This window comes from Aythya fuligula, chromosome 15 (assembly GCF_009819795.1).
Source record: "Aythya fuligula isolate bAytFul2 chromosome 15, bAytFul2.pri, whole genome shotgun sequence".
NCBI classification, from domain to species: domain Eukaryota; kingdom Metazoa; phylum Chordata; class Aves; order Anseriformes; family Anatidae; genus Aythya; species Aythya fuligula.
The window spans coordinates 12672016-12697087 of record NC_045573.1 but is presented as its reverse complement, the minus strand read 5'-3'; the positions used below and the strand labels follow the sequence as shown (position 1 = coordinate 12697087).

Genomic DNA, 25072 nt, shown 5'->3' with positions numbered 1-25072 from the left:
CACCAGAACCATGAACTCTGGATACGCAACACCCTGAAGCAACCATCGGGCTTGCAAAAAAACCTGCTGAGGCTGAGGTACCTGCTAAACTCATCACCCACTGCAGAGCGGGGCTGGCCTCTCTAACATTGCTTGGGGAAGAGGAGCCACAGCCGAGCTGCCCCTGAGCGGCCCAAACTGTGCGGGCACCTGAGCCCGGCCCCAGCACCGGGACACCAAGTCCCGACATCCCCCCACGTGTCTCTGGAGCACCCTGGCTGTGCCATGCAGGACACAGACAGGCTTCCTCCAGGTTTAATTCCAGGGATGGACTGAGAGCTGAGGGGGGTCAGAGGCCCCCCGCTCCCTGCAGGAGCGCAGCTTCCCTCCCGCTTGCCCCTGCTCGCAGCTCCTGGCCCCATTCCCTGCCTCCTGCTGCGCACGGACAGCCTCCAGCTGCCGGGCGGACGGAGCGCGGCTGCTCTCTGTAGCTCTTGGCACGTCCGTCTGTCGGGCAGGAGCCGGGAGGAGGGCTGGGTTTGGGAGGCCCCTCCGGGTGTGGGGCTGCCTGGGGGCACGGTGGCGGGGAGCCCCAGGAGCTGGAACCCCCCCGCTGCCTCTCCTGCTTGGTCTTAAAGAGCTCCAAGCTCCGTGCGAAGACCGGGAGAAGCCTCGTTGCACAGTTTACAAAGAAGCAGTAAAGATGGAATTGCTCCTTTTTAATGCAACTGCAGCTCCTTATCCAACCACGGCGCTGGGAACCAGACCACGATTACTTTCAGACTCCCCAAGCTGGGGGCTGCCACTGCGGGCTCACAGCACAAGCCCCTCTCCCCAGGCATCCCGAGCAGACAGAGACCCCCGGAGGGGACCTGCCCCCCCAAAAAACAGTGGCAGGGTCACATCGGGTGGGCAGTGAGAGCCCGGTGGGTGTCCTCCTCCACCCCCTGTGCCGTGCCGAGCAGACACCCACCTGCCCTGCCCGCAGCTGAGCCCCCCTCCCTTGCCCCCCGCCTGCCTGACCCATGGCACCCACGGGTGTCAGCCCCGTCCCCCACTCTCATGCCACCAGCTCACGCCCCGATGCTTGCTGCCTCCCCCCAGCCTCTCCCCGAGCCCCCCCGAGCCTCCCCATGCGCTCTGCGCACCCGGCGAGCATCTCCCCAAACTCCACTTGTCCCGAGAGGCGAGGGTCCTCGTGCCACCACCGACAGAAAGGGGACAGAAGTGCCGCTGGCTTCTCCCAACACCGAGCACAGGTTCCCGGGCTGTTGCGGGCTGCCACATCCCCAGGCTCGGAGCAGCTCTGTCGGCTCTGCAGCCGTGGGGCCGGTGAGGTCCGGAGCAGCCGGGTGACCCGGTGGCGTTCTGCAGAGCTGCTTGCGGGGTCTCTCCACGCCGGCTGTGGGAAGGGGCTGGGCGAGCCACAGCGTGGGCACCGGGGGACAGAGCTGCCTGCAGCCCGTGGCAGAAGCGGGGATGGCTGCGTGCCGGCCGTGCCGTGGCTCGGCGGGTGGAGGATGGCGGCAGGCTGTCCTCGGGCAGGGTCCGGACCTCCTCGGGTGCCTCAAAACCAGTGCTGTGCCCCCTGTGCCACGGAACAGAGAGGGGGGTCCGTGAGCAGGGTCTCCAGGTGGAGCCGAGCCTCTGACCCCAGCCTGTGTCATAGGGCTCCCTGCTCTAAGGAGACGGGCTCCTGGCGCTGCCTCTTCCGCTGCCTCTCCCGCTTGGCCCGCCAGCACATGTAGGCGGCCACCAGCAGGCCCACCCCGAAGATCAGGGTGGCCACAGAGACCATCTTAGCGATGTCCATTTGCGGGCCATTGATGGTGAAGGTGATGCACGTCGCCGCCACGCCGATGACCACGGAGACGATGCCGAAGGGGAAGATGCAGCGGTACCAGGATTTCTCAGTCCCACCCGTGGCCAGGGCCAGCTTGTTGAGCGTGGCGGTGGAGTCCGTGGCCGTGGCGAGCGGCAGCCCCGCTTTTCCTCCCTGCAGGCAAGTGAGTGAGTTGGACTTGCAGCCCATCATGTTGGCGAGAGCAGCCGGGAACCACGGGCGCAGGGCGCGGGCGGGATGCGGGTCGCGGTCCTGCTGCCCGCGCAGGAGGGACGAGGCCGGATCCTACATGGCCAGCTCTGCCCGGGGCTCGGGACGCTTCCGTGCGGCCAGGCTGGAGCTGGGGCAGCCGCTGCTCTGGCTCCCAGCTTGGGCTCCCGGCTCTTTTGCTGCCAGAGGGAGCGGGGATTGGCGGCGGCGGTGCTGAGCTCATGCTGGTGGGAGGACCAGCGCGGGCTCGCTGCCTGTTAACTGTTTCGAGCACTGTGCAGGCAGCTGCCTGCAGCCTGGGATCGCTCCCAGGTTGTTCTCTCCCTGCTTTGTGTCTGCTGCCACCAGCCTGGGGCCCGGGCGGGCAGCACTGGCTCCGCATCACCCCGGTCCCCGCAACACCCCACAGCGTGTCCGGGCGAGTGCCGGCCTCCCAGGGCAATGTCTGCATTTGCTGCTGCAAAGAGCCCCCCGGCAGCAGCACCAACCGCTCCTTGCCCTCGGAGCACTGCTATTGCCTCCTGCCGAGGTGCCCTTTCTCCCCTTTCACCCCCTGATTTCCTTGTGCCAGCTCCGTCCCCTGGCGCGGGGCTCAGGGCACCCTCACCGCGAGCCCCAGGGGACACCGGTGGCACTGGAGGAGGCTGAGGCTGCGGACGGGCAGAGCTGCAGGAAGGACAGCACATGTGGGAACAGCATGCACAACACGCAGGGAGGCTTCAAAGACCCGCAGCACTCCTGTCCCGGGCCTCTCCCCTACAGCACTCCCTGCTTCCTCTCCTTCGAGCGCCCAAATCCTGAATAAAGATGAGTGATTTTGGAACGGCGATGCTACACACACGCAGGGTTGGCTCTGCAGCCTGCTCCAGCGCAGCATCACGCACTTGCAGCAGCTGTAGCACAGCAAGAAAGCTGCCTCCATCCTGGCCAGCTCCATCCCAGGCTGGTGGGGAGATGCAGGAGGACGGAGTGAGGATGTGAACAGCCCGGGAGAGACCAGAGGGACACAGAGGCCGGAGCTGGGGGGAGCAGCTCCTATCTGCACTCTTTGCTCCTGCACTGTTTTTTTGTTTTTTTTTTTTAATTGGTTTTCCTGAAGGAGAAGGGAAAGGAATTAGGCATTGCAGCAAACGTACGAAACCTGGAGCCATTCCCAGGTCAGAGTTTCCCCCGAGCTTGTGGGGCCCAGCCGCCTCCCTGCACCGTCAGGAGGCCCGGAGGAAGGCAGAAGCAGGGAAGAAAGCCCACATTATGGTGGGAACGGACAAAATCTGAGCTGTGCAGAGAGTGGGGTCTACAGCGAGGCGAGAAGGTGAAGAAGCAGAGGAGCTGCCACAGGATGTAGTGACCTGGGACAGGAGAGGTTTGGGTGTTACTCTGGGTACAGGATGGGTACAGGGACCTCGCTCCCCGTGCCCACCAGAGCTGTGCAGAGGGCTTTGGCCCCAAGGACCCCGCAGCACGCTGTGCCCATCCTCGCTGCCAGGCTGCACGGCTCCCCTTGCTGCTGCTCGGTCCCAAATCCACGGCTGCCCAGCTCTCCTTTGTCAGGACTCACGAGGCCGCACACAGCACCGGGCACGGTGACCTTCCCCGCTCCGCGTGGCAGCGATGGCTCTTTCAAGGCACGCCACCCACTTGCTGCTCGCTGCGAAAAGGCACCGTGCCCCGAGCAGCCCTGCTCCGCCAGCCCGCGCTGCCGACACCCACAAAGGGAACCCGCAGCCTCAGCCGGAGCTGTTCGGAGGCAGGGGAACTGCAAGAATTGTGTTTCTTTGTACACAAAGCAATTTGGGAAAGCAGGAGGCTCACAAAGGGGACTGAGCGTTTTACAGGGGCTGTGCTGCTATTCATAGGGATTTGTGTCACCGCAGCTGCGCCCACGCGTGTCGTGAGCCGAGCACATCTGCACACATCAGAATGCAGCAGTGGGGGCAACCGGAGGGAGAGCACAACCCCAGGGGGCTCGGGGAGCCCGAACCCACCTGCTTTGGATGCTCGATGCCCACAGCCAGCAGCACGAGCCCGTGCCCGTGCCCTTTGCTGCTCCCGGAGCAGTGCACGGGTGCCAGCGAGCCCTGGGCCCCGGCACAGTCCCCCCGGCCTGGCACATCTCCCCCAGCCAAGGCACCCTGCTGAGCTGCCCCGGGGATGCTTTTCTTCTGCCAGCTCATTTTGTGGGACCTTTCTCTGCTGTGCTGTTGGAGCTTTGCTGCACAAGCAGCCTGGGAGCGCCAGCCAGGGGTGCCGGGAGCCCCCCACACCGCAGCAGCCCCTGCTCCCACCCCAAAGCTCGGGCTGAAAGGAGGACGGGGAGCTGCAGCCCTGAGGACAGCACCCCAGGGGGACGAGGACTTTCCCCGCTCCCAGCAGGTGCAGCACTTCCAAGCAGAGGAGCAAAGCCCCCGGTGCACCCAGAGAGCGCAGCCTTCACATCCCACGAGGACCTCCTAATACTCCAAAGACAGCTTAAAAGAAATTTGCTCTTTGAACAGTGAAAAAGCAGAGGGCATCACAGAGGTGTCCTGGTTTTGCCCTCTTGTTTGAACAGAAAAGCAAAATGCCTCGGCAGGACGAGGCCAGAGCACCGCAGGGCTCAGGGTCACCTCCAGGAAATTTCTTTCCCTTGCCTGCAGAGACCAGCCCCACGGACTCGCCCTTCTCCATCCCGAGGCCAAAATCGGGCAAATTTTTCTCCGGTTGCACAGTGGATTTCTGCAAAACCCCCACATGCTTTCAGGGAAAGAGGAAACAGCTTCAAGTTGGGCAGCAACGGTGTCAGCCTGTTCTTTTGCCTTTTTTTTTTGGTGGTTGTTTTGCACTGAGCCTCCCCCCCAGCACCCTGCTCCGTGGCAGACAGACTCCTCCGCCCGCACCCTCGGCTCGTCTCCTCCACGCTCCTCCTGCGGCGAGCCGAAGGGTGCAATTTGCACGGCAGAAACAGGGACTCGCCTGTGCCACCTCCCTCTTCCTACAGGAGAGAAAAGCGCAGCTGGGCCCCGATGACTCACGCTGCAGGAGCCGAGGAGGAGGACGCCCAGCACAGCCCCACGGCGGGTGCTGGATGCTGCCGAGAGCCGGGCATTGCTGCGCCGCGGTGCCCCCCGGGTGGGGAAGGGCTGCAGAGCCCAGCCACCAGCACTGCACAAAGAGCTGAGGAGAAACAACAAGAAGAAATAAAGACCCCCACGCCACCTGGAAATAGAAACTTCTGCTTCAGAGGTACGGGAAGAGACGGAGGGGAATTCAGCGGGCAAAGAAAAGCTGCTTTTTTTGGGTAAGAAATGCAGATTCCTAGGAGGGAAACAGACTTGTTGAAGGCTGGATGAGGAACCCAGACTCTCTGTAAAGCTGCGGGATTACTGCACTTCTGAAGTAAGAAAACCCAGAGCCCAAGAGGATGCTGAGCACCCCAGGGAGGCCAGGGGTGGGGGTGTCTGTCCCCTGCCACCCCGTGCCCGGTGCCAGGAAGGAGCTTTGTGCCGGCTGCCCGTAACTGCACGGGCAAGCACGGATATCAGCATCTACTTTTCAAAGTGGATGGCAGAGATTCAAAATAGTTTGGAGCCCACAAGGAAATACTCAAAGAACACAGGGCCAGGATGCAGAGACACCCACACCCAGAGCACTGGTGTGTGAGCCGAGCCCTCTTGCTCCAATCCCAGCTTCACCAAATATAACCCGGCACCTCAGCACACGGCAGGGGTTTGGTACCAGTCCTACTGCAGGCAGGGTGGCCTCACACCTAGTGATAGCATAAAAGAAAGGGTTCACAGATGTACGAATTATGCTTTATTTCTTTTTCTAAAAATCTAGGAGGTAATAGGCCTGAAAACAAGAACCGAACACCACCTGAGGGCAGAGATGATTACAGATAACCTCTGCTGCACCACCCACATACACCCTTGCTCTAGCCACAAGGAATGCTCGCATGTGCCCACCCCGTTTCTCACTTTTGGGACACGAAGCTCAGCGTCACGGGGCCTGACTTTCAGAAATGCTTCAAACCACAGCACGAGGAGCGTGCTCTGAACCAGCAACACTCAGGTGTCTGAAAACCAGACACTGCCAGACCACAAGAGGAACTGCAAAAACTGCCACAGGAGTTTATAAGAACTGAGGCAGACCTAGAAGCGTTTTTTTTTTTTAATTCTTTTTTTTTTCTTCTATTGCTCTGGAAGGAAATCAGTAATCCTGCCATGTATTTGGCTGGTACGGCACTGTTAATGCATGAGCCATATCCTAAATTAAGGCTATGACAAGAAGTAGTGAATAACTATTTATTGCACAAGGATCCCCCCCAATAAACAAACTTTGACTGCAGCAAACAGTCGCAGTGCAGTGACAGCAGGTGAATGCCACGTTAACGGCTTTGCTGCAACTGCCCCTTGCCGCAGGTGGCCCAAATCACAGCTGTGACCCGGACCGGGGCTTCCTCTGAGCTGCAGCTCCAGCAGCTTTAATATCGCTGCCTGTCTTCAGCTGACAAAAGTTACCTAAATATGCGAGGACGGTTCTTAAGTGCTAAAAGGCTGCAAACTTGGAAAAAGGGAGCACGCAGGGGAGGAAATGGGAAAAAAAAAACAACTGATCTGGGTCGAGCGGGGGGCAGTGGTGGTGCCAGGGGACGCAGCCCTCACTCAGTGCTTGCAGTGCCCAGCTGGGGAAACAGCGATGGCAAAGCCAGTGTTAAGCTCTGGGCACCTCCATTAATTTTAAAATAAGAAGTGGGGAAGAAACTCGTCGCAGCAGGAAAGCTTCATTAGGGAAGCGCAGGTGGCCTCTCACGTTCCATTTTAAGGTACTGTATGCCACGGGAAGCAGGCAGCAAAATACATCAGGACAAACAATCTCGGATTTGCCTCCCGAGGACAGCGTTCTGGTGACCTCAGAAGTATTCTCCAGGTCTATGATTCAGCAAAAGGAAATAAATAAATAAAGCAGCAACAGCCACCAGGAAGCGTGGGTCTGAAAATAGTAGCCAAGTGTCACCTTCATCCCCTCCGACGAAGACTCCTGCAACAGGGACAAGTTGCTAGGTGACATCTGCCTCCTGCTCTGGGTCCAGGTCCTCACGCCACCAGTGAGCCCCACCGGAGCATCTCCTGTCGCAGGAGGGGAGGCCAGGGCTTGCAGAAGCTGCTGCACTTCAGAAATAGTGCTCCCTTTTGAAATTAGATTCGCATCTTACAAGGAGGATCATTCCTGAGGTTTCAAATACGGACAGGAGCAGATGGAAACGAATTACTCCATCATCCACCTGTCTCCAGCTGCGTGCCCTCTGCGTGCCTGCTTCCCGGAGCTCTGCAACCCCAGGGACCTCCCCTCCTGCCTCCCGCTGCACCCCCAGCCCCGCACCCAGCCTCAGACCACAGCAGGACCGGGTACGAAACAGAAATGGGCAAGTCCCACTAACCAGAGCTGATCCACAGCAACTTTTTAGGAGTTTTCAGCCTACGAAGTAGTGAGGCCATGGACACCTTTGTGCTACTGTCTTTGAGCTTTGGCTGCTTCCTGGCCCAAGGGCTAAGCAAAGCACGGGGCGAGCCCACAGCAGAACCTTGCCCAGCTCATAGGGGAGGCACGCTAGTTTTGAGGCTAGCAGGTAAGAAATATTCTTAGTACATCAGAAAAAGCTATTTTCTACAATTAGTGACTTAAAACCAACTAAACATTGCTACTTCCACTCCTAAGCAAAATTCTTTACTCATCATCCATAAACGGAGGCTGCAGCACTCAGGCACTGCTGTGAGGGATAAAAGCAAAGTCCTAAAGAGATTGTTCACTCAAACAATCCTATTTTTGCAAGGACGACGTGACAACTGTAGAGCTTCGTCACCCTCGAAGAGAAGACTCCAGAACAGCGTAGTGATGAGCCCTGACGAAGAGCACCATTTATTCTTAGACAAAACCAGGTAGTTAAGATTGATAATAATTGCAGGGATTTTGCTAAGCATACCGGATTTCCTAATTATGCTAAAAGCAAGCCTTCCAGGCGCACAAGTATGCAGTTGTGTTGTGACTTATATGCAGTCCAAACTTGTTAAAATATGAAAAATACTACGCCTGATTCATACCCGCACCCAGCAATTTGAATTCTGTCCCATTGTACCATTATGCAGCCAACACACAATCATAATTAGTACCACAGACTGTTTATGGTTTTATTAAAAAATCCTCCCATTAAAAAATTATCATTCTGGTGCTCTTGCCCTGTTCACGTGTCTTGTTTGTAGCAAATACCCAATTTCTCCTGAAGGCAGCGAGAGCTGCAGGTTCCCATCACCTTGTGTGAAGGCTATGCCCAACCATTTCAAAAGCAAGATTTGCTGTTATTGTGTCCCATAAGAGGCTTTGTATCATAGAGAAGTATGGTATAGTTGGAAATTTAGAACATAAAGCAAATATATACATACACACACAGTGTGTGTGATCCTCAGCTAATGCAATTTTCTGAATTCTGAAGTTGCAAGGGTGTGCCAGCTGCATAGACAGCTTTAATAGGGGAAAAAGGGTCATGAGGTGCTGCAGAGCATCACTACAATGTAATTCACAGTGAAAATTCGCTTACAATGCACAAGGCAACCTCACTCTGACTTGAACATGTGCATGACGTCTCCCTTGTTTTCTCCTTTTAAACTGGAGACAAAATGAGACCAATATATCGTTTCTCACTGTAACACACAAGGACTGGAGGGGGGGAAGCCTGAAGGCACACAGCCAGCAAGCCCAAGCACAGCTAGGAGCTTCTGCTCTCTGAAACCAGAAGCAAAGATTGCAGACAGGCTTCTTCCAGGGCCGGTCTTCTCTGCTGACTCAGAGCTTGCCTTCTATTTGCTTTTTCCCATCCTAACTCCAGATCCACTGATTATCTTTCTTGTTCTCTCTAAAAATAAGTCAAACATCTCCGTTTGCGTGCCTAAATAGCCCGCTGCTGTAATTTCTCGCCTTCTGAAATTACAGTTCAAAACTTGCTTTTAATTCCATCCCCCCCCATTACCAGCTCTTTATATTCTGGCACACACAGAACAGTGCTGCTTGCCCTCTTCTCTCTGACTGGGCTCAGATTAATTAACAAGCAATAGATTTTTCTCGATTACAATACTAAAGACCTTCTTTTTTCACAAATTAAAAACACGATGATAGATCTTTTCTTCTGGATGGTAGCTTTGATGTTACAAAAATAGTACTCGATCTGCATGGTGGATAATAGAAATTTTAATACCGATTTAATGAATTGTTTTCATGTCAGACTGAGTCACACTTAGGGTTTTCGTTTTGCAAGTTTTTTTTTTAAATCATGGTAAAGGAGGACTAGGAAGTTTCCAGTGAAACAGCTGTGCCAGGCCCAGTGTATATGCTTAAAAGATGTCTTGCTCCAGAGATCACAGATGTGGCAGGACCAAGCTAATGAGCAAATGAAATAATATCAATCTCCATTTTACAGATAAGTGAAGAGCCTGTGGTGTCAGATCCATCATCTGCTGCAGCCTCTCAGTGACCCCACCTGGTGAGAGGACTCAGGACTGGAAACGCACAGCTGTGAACTGGCTTCCTGCCCAAAATCTATGCTGCCCCTTTCTCCCTGCTCTCAGAAGGCTATTAAAGCATTTACAACTCATTGCTTGCGGTGTACCAAGGATTAGATACTCTGGGACAGACTGGAGGAGCACCACACTTCCTGCATTACCAGCGCTCAGCACCCTCTGCATGGTTTGCACTCACATGTAACACACTAGCTTTATTTTCAAATTTATCAGAAGTGGGCATAAGGGTTCTCAGTAAAGCTTCAGGTGGAAATCAAGCTCTTGCACTAAAGACAGTCTGATAAGCACACTGTTTTCTCCACCATAAATCCTCTAAATTTTGGGTGTTGGTAGCACAACATTTCCATTTAGGCACCACGTTAGTCAGTCCAACTTCTGTAACTCTGGGAGAGATAGCCTTGAGTTTAAAAAAAAATATCAAAATGTGTGTGCGTGTCTCAATGCTTCCGCTACAAGTTTGCTGTCCAGAAAGCAAGGACTCAGCATTTTAAAGCACTGCTACCCTTTCTAATAATCCTTGACCAGCACAACTGAGTGCACACGGCCTAACAAATGGCTGATTCAGGTTTATGTGCTTCAGACTTGACTATGTACAGTGTTTTAATTAAGCAGCCTGCTCTCTGGAGCTCATACAGAAAGCTCATTTCAAGAATAATGCTGGCAGCAAATTTGTTACCTGCAGAGTGAGCTGGGAGTTCTCCCCCCAGTTCGACACTTACCCACTTAAACTGTTTCTTGATGAAATTCACCTCTCTTGTACAGTTAGTCTGGTTTTGCCTCTCCAAACCATGATGCCTGGGCAGCTGGGAAACCTGTTCTCTTTTTGCTGCGGGGGTGGGACCCTGAAGGCCATGCTTTATGCAATCATCCACTGCTAGATCCCCTCAGAAAGGATGGAAGAGGAACAATATTCCTCCACATCAGTTTCTGAGGTTCACCTTGTCTCCTAGGGAGGAAGACTCCCGTTATTTCTGCATTAGATGGAGTATGCCTAAATGCAAGCTGCTTGCTCTCTACATTCTCTATTTCTCAAAAAAAGGAGCTGTCGCAAGCACTGGATGGCATATCTGAGAATATCTGCTGCGTAAAACCCTTGAAGGTTTCAACACTAAACACCCAAACCTAACCCAACAACTAGTGCACGTGAAACTCTGTAAGAGGGTCTGCTGATTGCAGTGTGCACTGACAGAAGCACTTCTTCCCACTTGCCAATCATATTTAAAAAACAAAAACAGTAAGCATAAAAGCAGCAGAGGGGAAGGAAGGGAGGAAGCTGGTAGAAAAGAAACGAGAGAAGCTGGAAGGGTTTTAATACTGCAGGCTCTGTAAAGAAATGAGAAAACAAACCAACCACCACCAACAAAACCATCTCTACCCACAATTTGGCTTCATGTCCTTCAGCAGTGAAAGCCAAAAACTTTTTAAGACTCCACTGTAAGGGGCAAGGCAGGAATATGATCTGCTCATACTTCATGACCCTCACTGTGCTTTGGCTTGGCTCAAGTCTGCACAACACTGGTACCACCTATTACTTTCACAAAACACGATATATTTCTTGCATTTATGGTAGTACTATTTCCTGCCATCACAAATATAATCTTGTCTTCTATCTTCATCTCATTTTGAAGTACAAATATAACTTTCTCCTGTAACAATGGCACATTTTCTATCAAGAACAACACCTCCCAAACTCAGAGCGAAGCTGCTATTGAATCTTCCTATCTGCTATCGCACAAGATTCATTTGAAAAAGTGAGTCATTCAGATGATTTAAAGTCTTACATATTTATGAAAATTGGCAAAATTATAAAATGCCTTTCAAATAGTGTAGGAAGCATAACAAAACCACACTGCACCCAGAGGCACAGAACTACCCAGCTACCTGCCATCAACATCTTGGTGACTCTTCTGCAACTGCTCCTACATTTTCTGCTTTCCTTTGAGCTTGAAGCAACCCCTGCCCATGAGATCACGTTCCTGGGGGCTTGGTCTCTTTTTCACACTCCTTTCACACCTGTGCAGTCCTTGTTGTGGCTGCCAATTTACATCAGACTGCTCTGAGCAGCTCCTCACCCATGCTGCTGGTATGCCTGGTGGCAGGTCTCACTGATCTGATGGTGAAGAGCCTCTGGCTTCTTCCTTCACCCCAGACTTCAGACGAATTCCCATGCCGCCACACACAGCCCCCTTCAGGTATCTTGAAGGGGCAGATGCCTAGTCACACAGAGAAAGCTGGCTTGGGTCTGGGGGAAGAAAAACGTGGGACAAGCCTTCCGTCCCTCTCCCACCTACACAATCACGATAAATCAGCATTTTCCCAACCTTTTCAACAAAGTCAAGAGGTCATATACAGTTGTCCCATACAGCAGCTCCGTACTACATCCATCTGTTCACGCATATGCTTCCACATATGCATGCAGGAAAAAAAGCCAGTCCTTCATACAAAATACATCCAGGCTGAAAAGCAAACAGCCCTGGGTAGCTGCTGCGTGCTTCTGTTGCACACGCCAGAGCTGCCTTACCTGCTGACTCCATGGGAAATGAAATCCTATATATGAACAAACAAATGCAATCCCATAAAAAAAAAAAAAAGCGAAAGTAAGAGATGCTGATTTTCATATATTTGGATAATTTTCAGCGAATTGGGAGCATGTCAGAAAGGGCCAAATATTTGGAAAAGAGAGACAACCTTATCTCCTGCCAAGAAAAAATAATGACCAACGTCAGCATTGCTAAGAGCCAAATCACTCCAAACCAACAGCTCAGTCCAGATACAGTGCAAGTCAAACTAACAAGAATTAAAATGCTGCAGTGGCCCTTCTCTAAATGGACTTAAAAATGCAGAAGTATTCCAAATGACTCTAAAGCATTGCTTAAATTACTGCACAGCAACGCCAGGGGACGTAGGGCCCACAAGCGCAGACCTAAGATGCATGAAGAACCAAAGCCAGAGTTTTCCTGTGGTGATAAGGTCAGAACTGCTCGAGTACCTGTATTTATATAGCTGGGCAGGATATTGCACTAATCACTCTGGAAAACGGCTCCAGCAGCCACCAGCACAGGTTCGGCAGCAATGCAAAGCGCTGAGTGCCACCTACCGGGCTGCTTTGTCAGCTCTGCCGCTGCAGCTGGATTTCCCTGACATCTCCCCCGAGTGCCCAACCCTTCTCAAACTGCTGCTTCAGGCACGATCACCACCTAAAACGATCCAGCAAAAGTATTTCAGTTGTAGGCTAGTGCAAGTCGTTAGAAAGGAGCCTGGCGAGCTGTGAAACTGCCTGAAGAGGCCCCTGCTCTGAGCAGCAATGTGGCTGGCAGGCTAGCAGGAAAGGACTGCTCCAACTGCAGAGTGATGCAGGTGCCAGCCCAGCTCGGAGCAGTTGGCTGTCTGGAAACCAGACAGATTCCTGAAGAGGCACCACTGCATGCAACCTAGGCCTCTGTGGATGAAGACATCAGAAACATTGCTGGTCAGTGAACATTAGTCGGTCACAACTATCATGCTGGTTATATATCAATTTGTGGACATGTATACTGCTAACAGTGTAAATTATGTCCTACAGATAGCTACAGTCTGAATACAAGGGCAGCGTCGTGGCTGAGGAGGTCAAGAATCCAGAGCTAGCTGGACACACAGACCTTGGAAGACTTTGAAGAAAAGCCAACACCAGTACCCAGGGAAACACTGATGGTTTCTGAAGCTTCAGAGAGCCTCAGAATTAGCAGGTTGTAAAACTCACAGACAAAGTAAAAGCCAAAAGCCATGAATTTAGTTTCCTTTAGTCGGACAAACAAGCAGAGTAAAAAAAAGTTATTGGTAAAGATTTATTGCTTAAAACTGTCCCTGGTTATGTGAATGGCTGGTAGGAGGTTCTCACCAGTCAGTCTGCCAGCTCATCTCTCACCAGCACCGGGAATCGCTTGCCGCCTTCACAGAGCTGTGTGTAAATCGCCCGATAGAGCTGAGCTGCAGAGGCCTCTGGGCATGCCTCGGACTCCAGGACAGGCAGCAGTTCTGTCATCGTGAGCTGGGCAGGAACAAAGAAGACACGTCACCAGAGCGGGGCCAGGGTGCACTTCTAGGATTCCTGGAACTGAAGTGGCTGCATAACAAGCGAGAGCTAACCAGAGCAGTATGAGTAATACCACATTAACTGGCAGATAAATGCTTTCTTTTGTCACATTTAACAGTGACAGAGCTGTTCATCCCCTGCTCATAAAGCACACCAGCAGCCACCCAGCGCTCCTCAGCCAGCGAGATAAGTGGCAGCGCTTTTCTTCTGCGGGCTCTGACAGCACTGTGCTGCAGAGAAGGCCCAGCGCTGGGATGAGATCAGCTCTCTGCAAGAAACTCAAAGCAAGCACGTACGAAGTTGATCTGGGAGCTCTGCAACCACACAGCCAACAGCTTACTCACCCACTGCTAAGTTCAGCTCCTCATTTATGACTGATTGCTCTTGCCTCCTCCCACTTGGGTCACATTAATACAAGACAGGTGGGCAAGAGGCCAGCTCCAGCCCATGCAGAACAGGGATGCTGCTGGGGATGCTAGAGCTGTCTGACTTTCCCTGATCTGACCCCGGGCTTATTAAGCCTAGCTCGTGATCTCAGTCCACACTCCCAAATGACCACTGGCCTTTCATGGTATAATTAGCAGCACAAAGCTCTGGGATGATGGCTGGGACTGCCAACCCAAGCAGAAGTGTACTTCCTGTCGAAGGACAAAGTTACCCTTTAATGCCCCAGTCCTGAATTAATACTCAGAAAGGCATTTTGCCTGGGAATTTTTCAGCTAGTATCTGCTAATGAACACCAAGCAGTCTGCTCATTAAAACTCCACAGTCTACTACGCACACTGCCTTCCCAGGAGAAGAGTGGACAATCAATTGCATGTGACAATCACGTCCCTCAAAGTGTGGTTCAGTGGTGGAAACAAAGGAAGACACAAACAGAACAGGGTACAGGACATCTGCAGGGGTTCCCCTCTCCAGTCCTCTACAAACCTCTGCAGGAAACAGGGACAGAGCACAGTTGCTAATCTGTGGAAAGAGTTAAGATTTGTGGACATAAGGAGAAAACTGGCACAAGAAGTGCTACATTTCCCCACTTCCTATGAGAAAGACCCTTCTCTTTTCCATCCTCTTGATCTGCTCCTAATGCAGAAGAATAGAGGGAAACAGACCTTCACCAAAGACAAGCTAAGAGTTAACAGGACGTTTTATGATTCTTGCTGTTTCTCTACAGAAAGCCAATGGACAGGGCTGGCCCAGAAACATGAAGCTCATTTCCCAGTATATTTATCTTGTACCATGTCCATTTACTTCACCTGTCCCAATAATTTTATTTATCTCGCATATTCTACACAGAGCTGCTTCAGATACTCAGCGCTCACCCAACGCAAAGCATCTTTTTAAATACACATGCAGAGGAAATAGGGCCAGTCAATGAAGCATTAGGCTCCAGTAACTACTGGACACGGATAGCAAAGATCTCACAACCCGTAAATCAAGGATATAGCACTAAAAGCCCTGTTGAAAACAAGCAACAGTCCATCTTCAGCCAGAAAGGGAAGTATGGCCACTTACAAATAACTCTTCCCCAAGTTATTAAAAAAAAACCTGCTTTTCCAAAGCCTCTGTCATTGACATAGCCTTTGATATGTCTCAAAGGAAGAGGGTAGATGTGATTTCACAGATCTCTGCCCTTTGCTGTTGAAGGTTGAGAAGAACAAATGATCTCTGTGCAGCAAGCTCTCTGGTGGAGAAGCTGACCTCCTTTCATGTTCTTACAGGAAGTCTCAGGAAGGTAGAGTCAAGAGTAGCAGCACAGTGGTTTGAAATTAAAAGGGGGACTATAAAGGTCTGCCAAAAGCAATCTCCAAGCACTACCAACATCCTCCACTGCCTTACTCCAAAACAGTGGCTAAAAAAAGGGTCTGACACTGAAAGCGCTCTGCTGTGGTCTTAAAAGAGTAAGTCTGGCTATCTGCAAAGTGAGGCACTCACGGGACACAGAGTGAAGCATAAACACAGAAACACCACTGGGAGAGCCTGCTGTACTACTGCTCTTCCATCAGGATCCAGTATCCCAACTTCTGCACCACAGTTGCCCTTTTCTTGCCCTATACTTGCCTTAAGAGTGCTTTAACAACCTTAAAGACTCACCTTTTGTAAGGCAATTTCCTGGTGCAGCATTGACACTTGCAGCTTCAAGGCAAACAGGTCCCTCAGCTCCTGGAAACTGGAGTACCAGAGGAGAGGCACAGCCAGCGTGCCTGCACCGCCACATGCCCGACCCCTGGCAGGAACACAGGCGGGACAGCAGCTTCCTACATCCCCGCTGCAGTCTGGGTGCAGCCTCTTCTGGGACTCCACAGCTGTCAGGGTGAAGAATTGGCAGGAGACAGGAATATGCAAGTTAAACCTGTGCTCACAGAACTTGTCATCTACTTAGTGTCCCTAGAAGTTAATGACTAATGACATTGGACTTGTCAGGGTAAGCTCCTCGTACATGGCACAATGGGGACATCTTAAGTTATGGCATGCAGCGTCCCCAGTCTCTCGATGGTTTCATCACCAACTCTTCTGAATTGCACCAGGTAAAACTTTCGAGCCTCTCCCAAACACAGATGGGTGGCAAACAGGTACCGTGGCTTCACTTGCCACTAGAGAGGGTTTTACGAACTACTTTACCACGCATGATAACCAGGAGAAAAATGATGTTGGTCCATAATGCTCTGAACACAGAGGTCAACCCACAGTTCAAGCACAGCTGGCCACATTCACACCTGACCACAAACACAAGGGCTGGCTCACCTGCTTGCAGAAGCTGCAGCTTATGCAAGCACTGGGAGACTGTGCTCTGCAAACCCTCCAAGGTTAGCAGGCTTTCATACTCTCTTTGCAGAGTGGGATGGTCTAGAAGAGAAGCAGAGGAAAACCAGCATGAGCATACTGTAACTTTTCTCCACTTATCACCTCCTGGCGTGACGTTGGGTTAAACCAGCCAGTACTTTGGACAGAGAAGGCTCCTGTCCCTGTCCCTGTCCCTGATGTCTGGCACACACCAAGAGCAAAAGATGCATAGAATTGGAACCCACCCAAATCATCCTTACTCCATCCTCTGCCCTCGTCCCCCATTTCCCGTTTTTCTTACCTGCAGGCTCAGCTTCCACATACTGCCTCAGAAGGGACGGGACATCCTGGAGGACCTTTAACTCCTCCTCTATCTCCGCAGGACTGAGTGCTGGCATTGGTGAACAAAACTCAAACAGCAGCAGCTTAAGGAACATTACACAGCACAAACCCTGTGCACTACATTGAGCCCCAGGCAGCTGGGATCAGGGGCAGTGGCAGAGGGTAAGCGGCCCAAGAAGTGTCATTTGCAGACAGCAGGAGAGGACAGCACAGCTGTCTGCGGCCTCTTTACCTCGTGGCCTTGTTTGTCTGGATACCAAGTTTTATAACTATTCAAAAGCTGCACTACGAAAAAGAAAAAATGCTTCCTACAGACTGGACTTGAACTGCCGTTACTGGAGGTGTAACTCTCCAAATGGAAGTACCTCCTGAGCCCGCTGCTTGCTGCACTGCACCACACGCTCTTGGAAGGGGGTGGCGAGCTGAGGAAGGATACAGTAGTCTGGATCCTCTCTGTAAAACGCCTCCTCGCAGCTGCTGCATCTGCACTTGTTTGGCAGAGACGACTTCTCTCCCATGCCCTGGAAATTCAAAAGGGACAGGACGTGGAAGAGTTATGCTGTGCTGTGCAGGACAGCGCTCACACTGAGCTGTGACACACCGATACCACATCTGCACTTCAAACACAAGCATCTTCCTCGCCACTTTCTTTTACCAGACAAAGTGGCTGTTTACTAGCTTTTCCCCCCTCAGTTTTTCAGACTGGTATGAGACCAACAATAACTCCCTACAGAAAGCTTCAAACACTGCAAAACACCTGTGTCCTTTCTCTCAGCTTGGTTTGAGGCACAGGGTTTGCAGCCAGCAGAAGAGACAACACACTTCCATAAAACAGAATGTGAACCTGTAGCACATCAGTAATTCTGCTGCATTTCCCTACATGCGCTTTTATCCCATAGGAAACATAACAAGCTTCCATTTTTTTCTTGGGATGGGGGACAAGTCTCTTGCATTTCTGTACATTTGCTCTTTTAGCAAACGTGTACAAAAAGGCTACTGTGGTAGAGCAGACAGGACAAACCCTCACCCTAGCTTTTACCACCATGATTCCTTCATCAGCTAAACTTCCTCAAGACTCTTATTTAATTTAACTTTATCTTTTTGGAGACAGAGTGGCATTTTTGGCAAGAAGCATGACAGCCATGCACCAGTATCATGGACACAAAAAGCAGAGGTTTAAGCGCAGTATCGAAGTAATCTGGACAGGATTCTGTATCAGAGACCAGGTTTTAGAAGAAAATGTAATGCTAATAATAGTGTTACCATGGAGGTGCATTTAAACTACAGACTTCAACATTCCCACTGATGCCCAGACCCCAAAACATCCTGTATTCAAATGACGGCTTTAAAGAGCTGGTGCATCTCAGCCATTTCCCCCAAACCTGCCACAACAAACAGCAAGAGCCATCAGGAGGAAGCTTAAAAATAGCTACGTAGTACATGACTGTCTAACCCAAGTGTGCATGTGTCTTCTCTCCATCTGGATGGATCTTTTAAATCATGGTAGAAAATGCAGTTTTCAGAAACACATTATGTAAAGAAATAGTAAGGTTAATGGAACAGAAAAGAACAGAAGTTACCAGGAGTGCCAGGCAAGATGCATTCTCTCTGTAAGTGATCTTCAGCACAAAGGTTATTTTCAATTTGTCACTAAGATGAAAGTAATTGTGAAGAGTGTAAAATTGTACTGGAGTGATTAGGATGCTGAAAGGCTTAATTTACAAGGGAAAATTAAGGGAACCAAGTCTTTACAACTTGCTGAAGGGCATCTGACAAATTGCTGTCTGATAAATGACAGTTCCCCACAGGAAGAGCCATTCTTGAGGGTAACACAAAGAGCTGTAACTAGATTTAGAGTTAAGCTTAATATCTGGACAAATCACATAATTAGAAATATGCTAAATTATCACAAGATTTCCTAAATGAAGTGGTGAGAGAATCCTTCCTGGGGACTGGAGAATAGACGAAAGCACCAAGCTCACCAAAAACCCAGCTACTTGCACCACCAGTGCAGTAACATCGCAGTTGTCTCTGTTTAGGCTCCTCAACGTACAAGCTGTACATTTTCAATTTGGAGATTAACAAGGATTAAAACTCTGAAAACAAATGTAAAACTTCTGGCTAGATCAGCATAAACACACACACACTTGAGAGCAGCCTTGCAGACACCCATGTGGGGCTGCTCCTCCTGCTCCAACACCGCAGGGCCGATGCCCTGCCTGCCCCAGAAACCAGCCAGGGCTTCCCCCAGCCTGAGATCTCCTTCGCAGCCCTTCAGCAGAGGGCAGCCGTGGCCTGGACTGACCAGGCAGGGCTTACCTGCAGTTCCTGGAGAAGGCTTTCCTGTAGGGATGAGGTAGCTTCAGCTGGCATCTGCAGAACAAGAGAATCATTAACTTTGACTACCGGAGGTCAGCAGAGCCTGGTTTTCACGTAGAGAAAGTTACATTTTGTCTGAATTTGAAATTTAGCTGTAACGGAAGATGTCAAAAGCCCTGGAGATGGAATTCACCACTGCCTGCAGCCTGTCCTCAAGGCATGAGGATTAGGCACTTCCACAAACATCAAAGGAGCTGACCTGGGAGAGCTCCTACATCCTCCCACCAGCAACCAGCGCTTCATCCAAGGTGAAGAGCCGGACCAAGCCCTGACAGAGCAGAGTGAAGACACAGAAGCAACACCTTCAAGGAAGCTAATCATTAAAAATGTGTACACGTGCAAACCTTCCCAACTGTACTGCTGTATCTGAGCACAACAAGGCAGCTTTGCTTAGAGCCACATGACACAAAGCAATGCAAAGGGAACATTTCAGCTTCCTCTGGGTATATTCCTCCTAACTCCATAGTAGAATAAAACCTAACCTGTGATTGCAAAAACATGCATGTTGGCAGGTACGGCTAGAGTCATGTGCAACCTATGAACACAGGACTTTAGGGGACTGGGATGATTAGTAGATGGAGAGGGAGTTCAGGTGGTGTTTTCCTCCATCCCTACAGTGGCAGGGAGGAATACAGAGAGGACATGGAAAGCCCACCTGATAAACACGTGGCTCAGGGGCTGGTGCCAACACAGAATTTTATTTTATTATTTTTTTTTCTTTTTTGACCATGGGGTGCTTTACGCAGTACCCAGCCTGCTAACTGTGGATGGGTCCCACCTGTCTCTAAGGGGAAAACGGATACTAGCCCAGGAGCTGGCAGGGCCAGTCTAAATTGTAAAGGGTCCTTTCTACTGAGAAGGATCTGAGGAGCTGTGAGACCAAAGCAGGCCCTACAGAGCAGTGAACAACAGAGCAGACTTGGCAGATGTGCCAGGCTAAACGTCCAGCAGAGCAGAACAAAGGTTCCCATCTCCCAGCACTCACCCCTGTTGCTGGATGGTGACTGTCTGAGGTGAGGTGCTCCCTCCTTCAGCTGTTGGGTTCTCTTTTCTGCTGGACACTCCATGGGAACCACAGCTTTTCCCCCCTGCATCAATTAGCTGCCTACCAGCAGCTACCAAGTTCCTTTCCCCAACTGAATCCCTTATGGAGCTTTGCTGCTCCTTGAGGGCAGATTTGGATGACCCAGGTGCGTTTCGGAGTTCAGTCGCAGCACAGACCCCTTGGTCACTGGCACTGTTGGCTGGCCTATGACTCCTTCCTTGTCTGGAAGCCACCGCTTTTGAAGAGCTCTTCCCAGCTGTCCTGGGACCCTGAGAAACACATCTGGCTGGGGCTCTCTTTTGTGTTTTTTTCACATCTGGGTCAGTCCTGTAAGGTGCTCTTAGCTGGTATGGAGAGGGCTTCTTCAAAGAGGCAGGCTTTCTGCTTACAGCCCTCGCCTCCCTGCTCCCAGGAACATCTCTGCCAGACACAGGCACTTGCTGTTCTTGAGCATTCTTGAAAGCAGATCCTTCACCTGCGGGTTTCTCTGCGGGAGCTACTTGGGCTTCTACCGGAGTTTTTGAGATGCTTTTCCGGACTCTCAGTGCTTTCTCTAAGGCCCTGTTCAGCAGCTCCAGCTCTTCCAGCTCCTTTGGTGAAGGCCTGCTCTCTGCGAGAGGAGAAGACGTATCAGAGGATCCAAACCCAACTCATCCCCGTTTCTCTCTATATTACCTCGCTCTTCCAGCTGTGGCGGGACGAAGCGGAGCCCCCTGGACAGTGCGACAGGCGCTGTGGCCACACACCCACTGAGCAGCGGGCAGAAACGCCCAAACCCCAAAACCCAGCACTGATGGGGGTCACAGAAGGAGATCCTCGCCCTTCGGCTGACAAGCATCAATCCCCTCATCTTGGTCACTGCACCACAGGGGTGTTGGTGGGAGGGAGAAGCAGAGGAAGGCTTGCAGGCAGCGCAGCAGGAGGGCTTCCAACAGCCCAGCTGGCTCAGCCAAGGCCCTGCGTGACACCACGCGGAGAGGGAAGCGCTCACCACATCCATCCTTGGAGCTGGCCTCTGTCTCTGGCTGTTCATCGTCCTGGCCGGCCCTGCACGGGGGGGTGCACACAGAGCACACGGCGTTGCCGCACACCCCCTGCCCGCTCCCTGCACCCCCGGGAGCCTCATCCCGGGGGCTGCGGGGGGACCCGGGGGCTCCAGCCGGGCTCGGGGCCGCACTCACCGCCGCAGGAGGCCCCGGCTCCTGGCCGCCAGCCGCTCCAGCTCCCTTCGCCGCTCCTCTCCGCCGCCCAGCGCCTCCACCAGCGCCGCCGCCAGCCTGCAAAGCCCATCCGGGGCCGTCAGCCCCAGTCGCTACCATCCAGCCCCGCGCCCTCCCGCAGCCGCTCACCGCCTCCCGCAGCCCGCAGGCAGCATGGCCCCGCTCTGCAGGGCTTCCCCAGCTCCGTCCTGCCCGGCCAGGCCCTGTACGAGGCCGGGGAGATCCGGGGAAGGGCGGCCCCAGCCCGCGGAGCGCCGCCCAAGGGCTCCGGGGCGGCCCCGCTGCGCCGCCCGCCCCCGGCCGCCACGGCCCGGCCCTGCCCGCCCGCAGCGCGGAGCTCCCGGGGCTCTGAAGGGAACCTGAGGGGTCCTCGCCTCGCAGGGCTGAGTGCCCAGCATGGGGTGCGCGGGGCTCCCCCGCCGCCCCGTAACTGCAGGTTCCTGTGGAGAGAAAGCTGGGGGCTGTCGGTGCCCCCGCAGCGCTTGGGGAGCCAGGACTGGAAGCCCCTCGCCTTGTTTTTATGGCAGTAAAACTGTGGAGCTGATGGCACAGGGTCCTAGGCTGCCACCAGCACCGTCCCAGCCTGCCTCCAGAAGCCGTTTGTGCGCCTGGGGTGGGCAAAGAATGGATTTCTGCAAACTCTGCAACAACCAGAGAATTGTGTCAGTCTCCCACCGGCCTGAGTTCACTGCCACAGCACCCAACGATTCGGCTTTCCGAGGCCAAGCAGCGCCCAGCCTGTGCCTCTGTGGGCCAAGGGGCCCCGCGGCGCTACCCGGAGTGCCGGGCAGGTCACAGAGCTCCTGCAGGCCTTGTGGGCAGAAAGGGCTTGCAATCACCACGTGTGCTGTAATTGGCATTTTGGTGCAAACAACGAGTCCCTAAGGCATTTTTGGCCAAACCGATTGTTTCATCTCAACTCCAAGTGCACCAAAGCGTCTCCTGACTCCCATCTTTAGGCAGAATTATTGCCACGGTTTTCTCCCAAGGAGGTTTCAAAGCTGGTTGCAGATGTGGTGCCAGGACAGCTGCCGAGGGGTGCTTCTGCCTCTGCACAGCACAGGGCCGGCCTCTGCTGCAGCCACCATGTGCTGCAGGAGGTGAGGCACAGATCTTGTTCGGCACCTGCATGCTGTTGACATTTAAGCCATTAAAAACAGCTGGAAAGAAGATCAGTCCGCTGTACTGTAGGAAAGTCACAGGAGGCTCGATCTGATGTCACCAGCTTCTGCATCGCATCTCCGTGGTTTGGAAATGCTGAGGAAGGAAGGCTCCCACCACCAAGTTTCACTCAGCATTAGAGATGAACCAGGCACGCGACCTCTCCAGAGCTTTGTGCAGGCAGCAGGATGCCTGCCGAGGCTAAGAAAGCTGCGATGTTGGGAAGAAGGCTGGAAAGGACGCTTCCACTGGGAAGAAGGACAGGTGGCCATTTCATGTCACCAGTGCTAGAGCCTGGCCCTGGCCTGGAGTCGGAGCAGGGCTGGGCGAGCAGCATTGCCACCAGAGGGGTGGTGTGTCAGGAGGGTGAGGCCGGAGCTGCCCCTTCCAGCAGCAGCGAGTGTGGTGATGGTTAAGCTGTGGAGCGAAACTGTGCTGCAAGAGTTGGGGTGAGGTGATAATTAGCAGGTGGGGAGCAGGAACTTTCTGACAGGGATCAAAGCACTCTGCTAGCACTTGAAGCTCGAGACCTGCCCATGACAGAGCAGCCTTGCTGCCGTAAGAGTGCTCCTGTCCTGTGTGAGCAGCCCCTCTCCTGCTCTGTCTGCACCTCTGCCACCAGCTCCTGCTGCCCTTTGTTGAGCCTTGCAACAGGGCAGCTGCTGAGCAAACCCAGTGGGACCTTCTCTTGTGGCTGGTCGCCTTTCCTGTGGCTCATCTGGCAAAACCCAAGGTAATCGTGTCTAATTTATTTTTTTTTTCACTGACAGCAGCTCCTGGTAGAAGGGGTAAAGAGCAAAAAGCAGCATTCTGTTCACATAGCAGTGAGCCCTGACCCAGCACTGACCTGATGTGCCGGCACAGGAGACATTTAGGCCAGGACTGAGTGCTTGTGTTTCAAACTAACAGAGTCTAAACCATCATCCTATTTCATGTTAGTGCTTGCTGGGAAAATGCTGGGTGCTGTGATATAGCACACGCTAAATAACATTTAAGTTGATGCTAATTACTACTTAAAGATCTATTTGCAAAAGACAAGTAGGTTAAAATACCTGTGTAATGTTGAAGTGGCAGCTGCTCCAGTTGTTTTCAGTCCCTGCACTGGTAATGTGTTTTGTGTAGGTGAAATGTGGGGGAAGTTATGGTGTCAGCATTTTTTGCTTAGATTGTCGGATGCCCGGTAGTGTTCTGCAATCCATATTCCTTCTTTACTGATGGCCTGACTGTCAAATGCCTGGAAGCTAATAAATATAGCTGTCCATACACTTGGATCTCCTGCTGGGTGCCTAAAGGCCTTTGAAAACTCAGCCCAGAGTCCATCATGGCAGGAGTCCCTAGGGTAAAATTCAAGCAGGCATCACACTTGGATGAACACCAAGGAAAAAAAAGTAAGAGACTGACGCAGGGCAGATTCCCTAAAGTGAACTGCTTCTTCACCCAGTGCTTATTTCTGTGCTGGAGAGTCCTAAACGATCCTGTTAGACTACTGCATCTGGCAGTTCATCCCTAATAAACCTACACAAACTTTATTATATTATCCAAGCCATAGTCCTCCTGCGTGCTGCCCTTAGAGATGAGAGCATCTGCTGAGCTGACATGGGAAAATCCTCCCTGTATACCCCAGGGTAATGTCCTACACAGACACCTCAGGTTCTGGAGAGACACCTTAAGGGCTGGGGAACTGACGCACACTCTTCTCTGGGTCCCAAAATGTTCTTGTTTGAGCCAAGGGAGGGAGGGAGGGGAAAGCCTCACGGTAATTCCAGTGTGAGCCTGTGGATGTTGCTGTGCTGCTGTAAAAATGCATAAATATCCAGAGATCCTTCTTCAGCCCTTGTTGTCATCTTTCTGGAGCAAAGACTCCAGGAAATTAATCTGTGGGAAACGTGGGTTATAAATAGATTGCCAAACCCTGTATTTTGCTGCAAGTGAAATCCCTGCAGAATTCACAGGGCTATCAGCGAGATGTGGGAAAGGGATGCAGAGCGCCCTGGGAAGAGGCTGTCCGCAGCTGGGAGCGAGGGACGCCTGTGTGCAGGGGGCACGTGGATCTCCCTGGGGTACCCGGCGGTGCCGTGTCAGCCCGCAGGCATGTTCCCGAGCTGCAGGTCACAGGTTGCAGGCGTTTGTAAAATCGGGACAAGCAACAGCTTTGTGAAACTGGCCGGGATGTTAATGCTGGGATGGGTGGGAAGATGCAGAAAGAGGAGGGAATATCTTGCCAATTGTGGTCTCCTGAGGTGTGGGGTGTCCAAACAGCACTTTCTACTGTCGGCCTGGAGTTTGGGGCAGGCAGCACCCCCGTGGGGGGCACGCAGGGTGCTGGCAACTGGGTTTCTTTGCTGTGTGGGCTCCAGCAGTGCCTGCTCATGCTGCAGCCACCAAGCGGCTGCCGTGGCCCGATGGGGGGACGAGCCTTCCTCCAGGGGCTCCGGCTGCAGTGCTGGAGCACAGAGCTGGCCACGGGCAGGACAGGGGGTCTGCGGCACTGTG

The 25072-nt window shown here is 52.5% G+C and overlaps 1 protein-coding gene across 1 annotated transcript in view; it reads right to left on the bottom strand.

Annotated features, from left to right (window-relative positions):
* Window positions 1–13412: 13412 nt before the first annotated feature.
* TEDC2 (tubulin epsilon and delta complex 2) overlaps window positions 13413–25072 on the bottom strand; it is a 59970-nt gene continuing 48310 nt past the window's right edge. Inside the window, exons 2-10 of the mRNA XM_032197783.1 lie at window positions 21380–21475; window positions 21190–21245; window positions 20139–20808; window positions 19094–19147; window positions 17211–17295; window positions 16734–16842; window positions 16394–16495; window positions 15743–15954; window positions 13413–13606 (exon numbers count right to left, since the gene is read on the bottom strand). Coding sequence (XP_032053674.1) covers window positions 13460–13606; window positions 15743–15954; window positions 16394–16495; window positions 16734–16842; window positions 17211–17295; window positions 19094–19147; window positions 20139–20808; window positions 21190–21245; window positions 21380–21475 — 1531 coding nt within the window. The 3' untranslated portion in view covers window positions 13413–13459. The remainder of the gene's footprint in view (window positions 13607–15742; window positions 15955–16393; window positions 16496–16733; window positions 16843–17210; window positions 17296–19093; window positions 19148–20138; window positions 20809–21189; window positions 21246–21379; window positions 21476–25072) is intronic.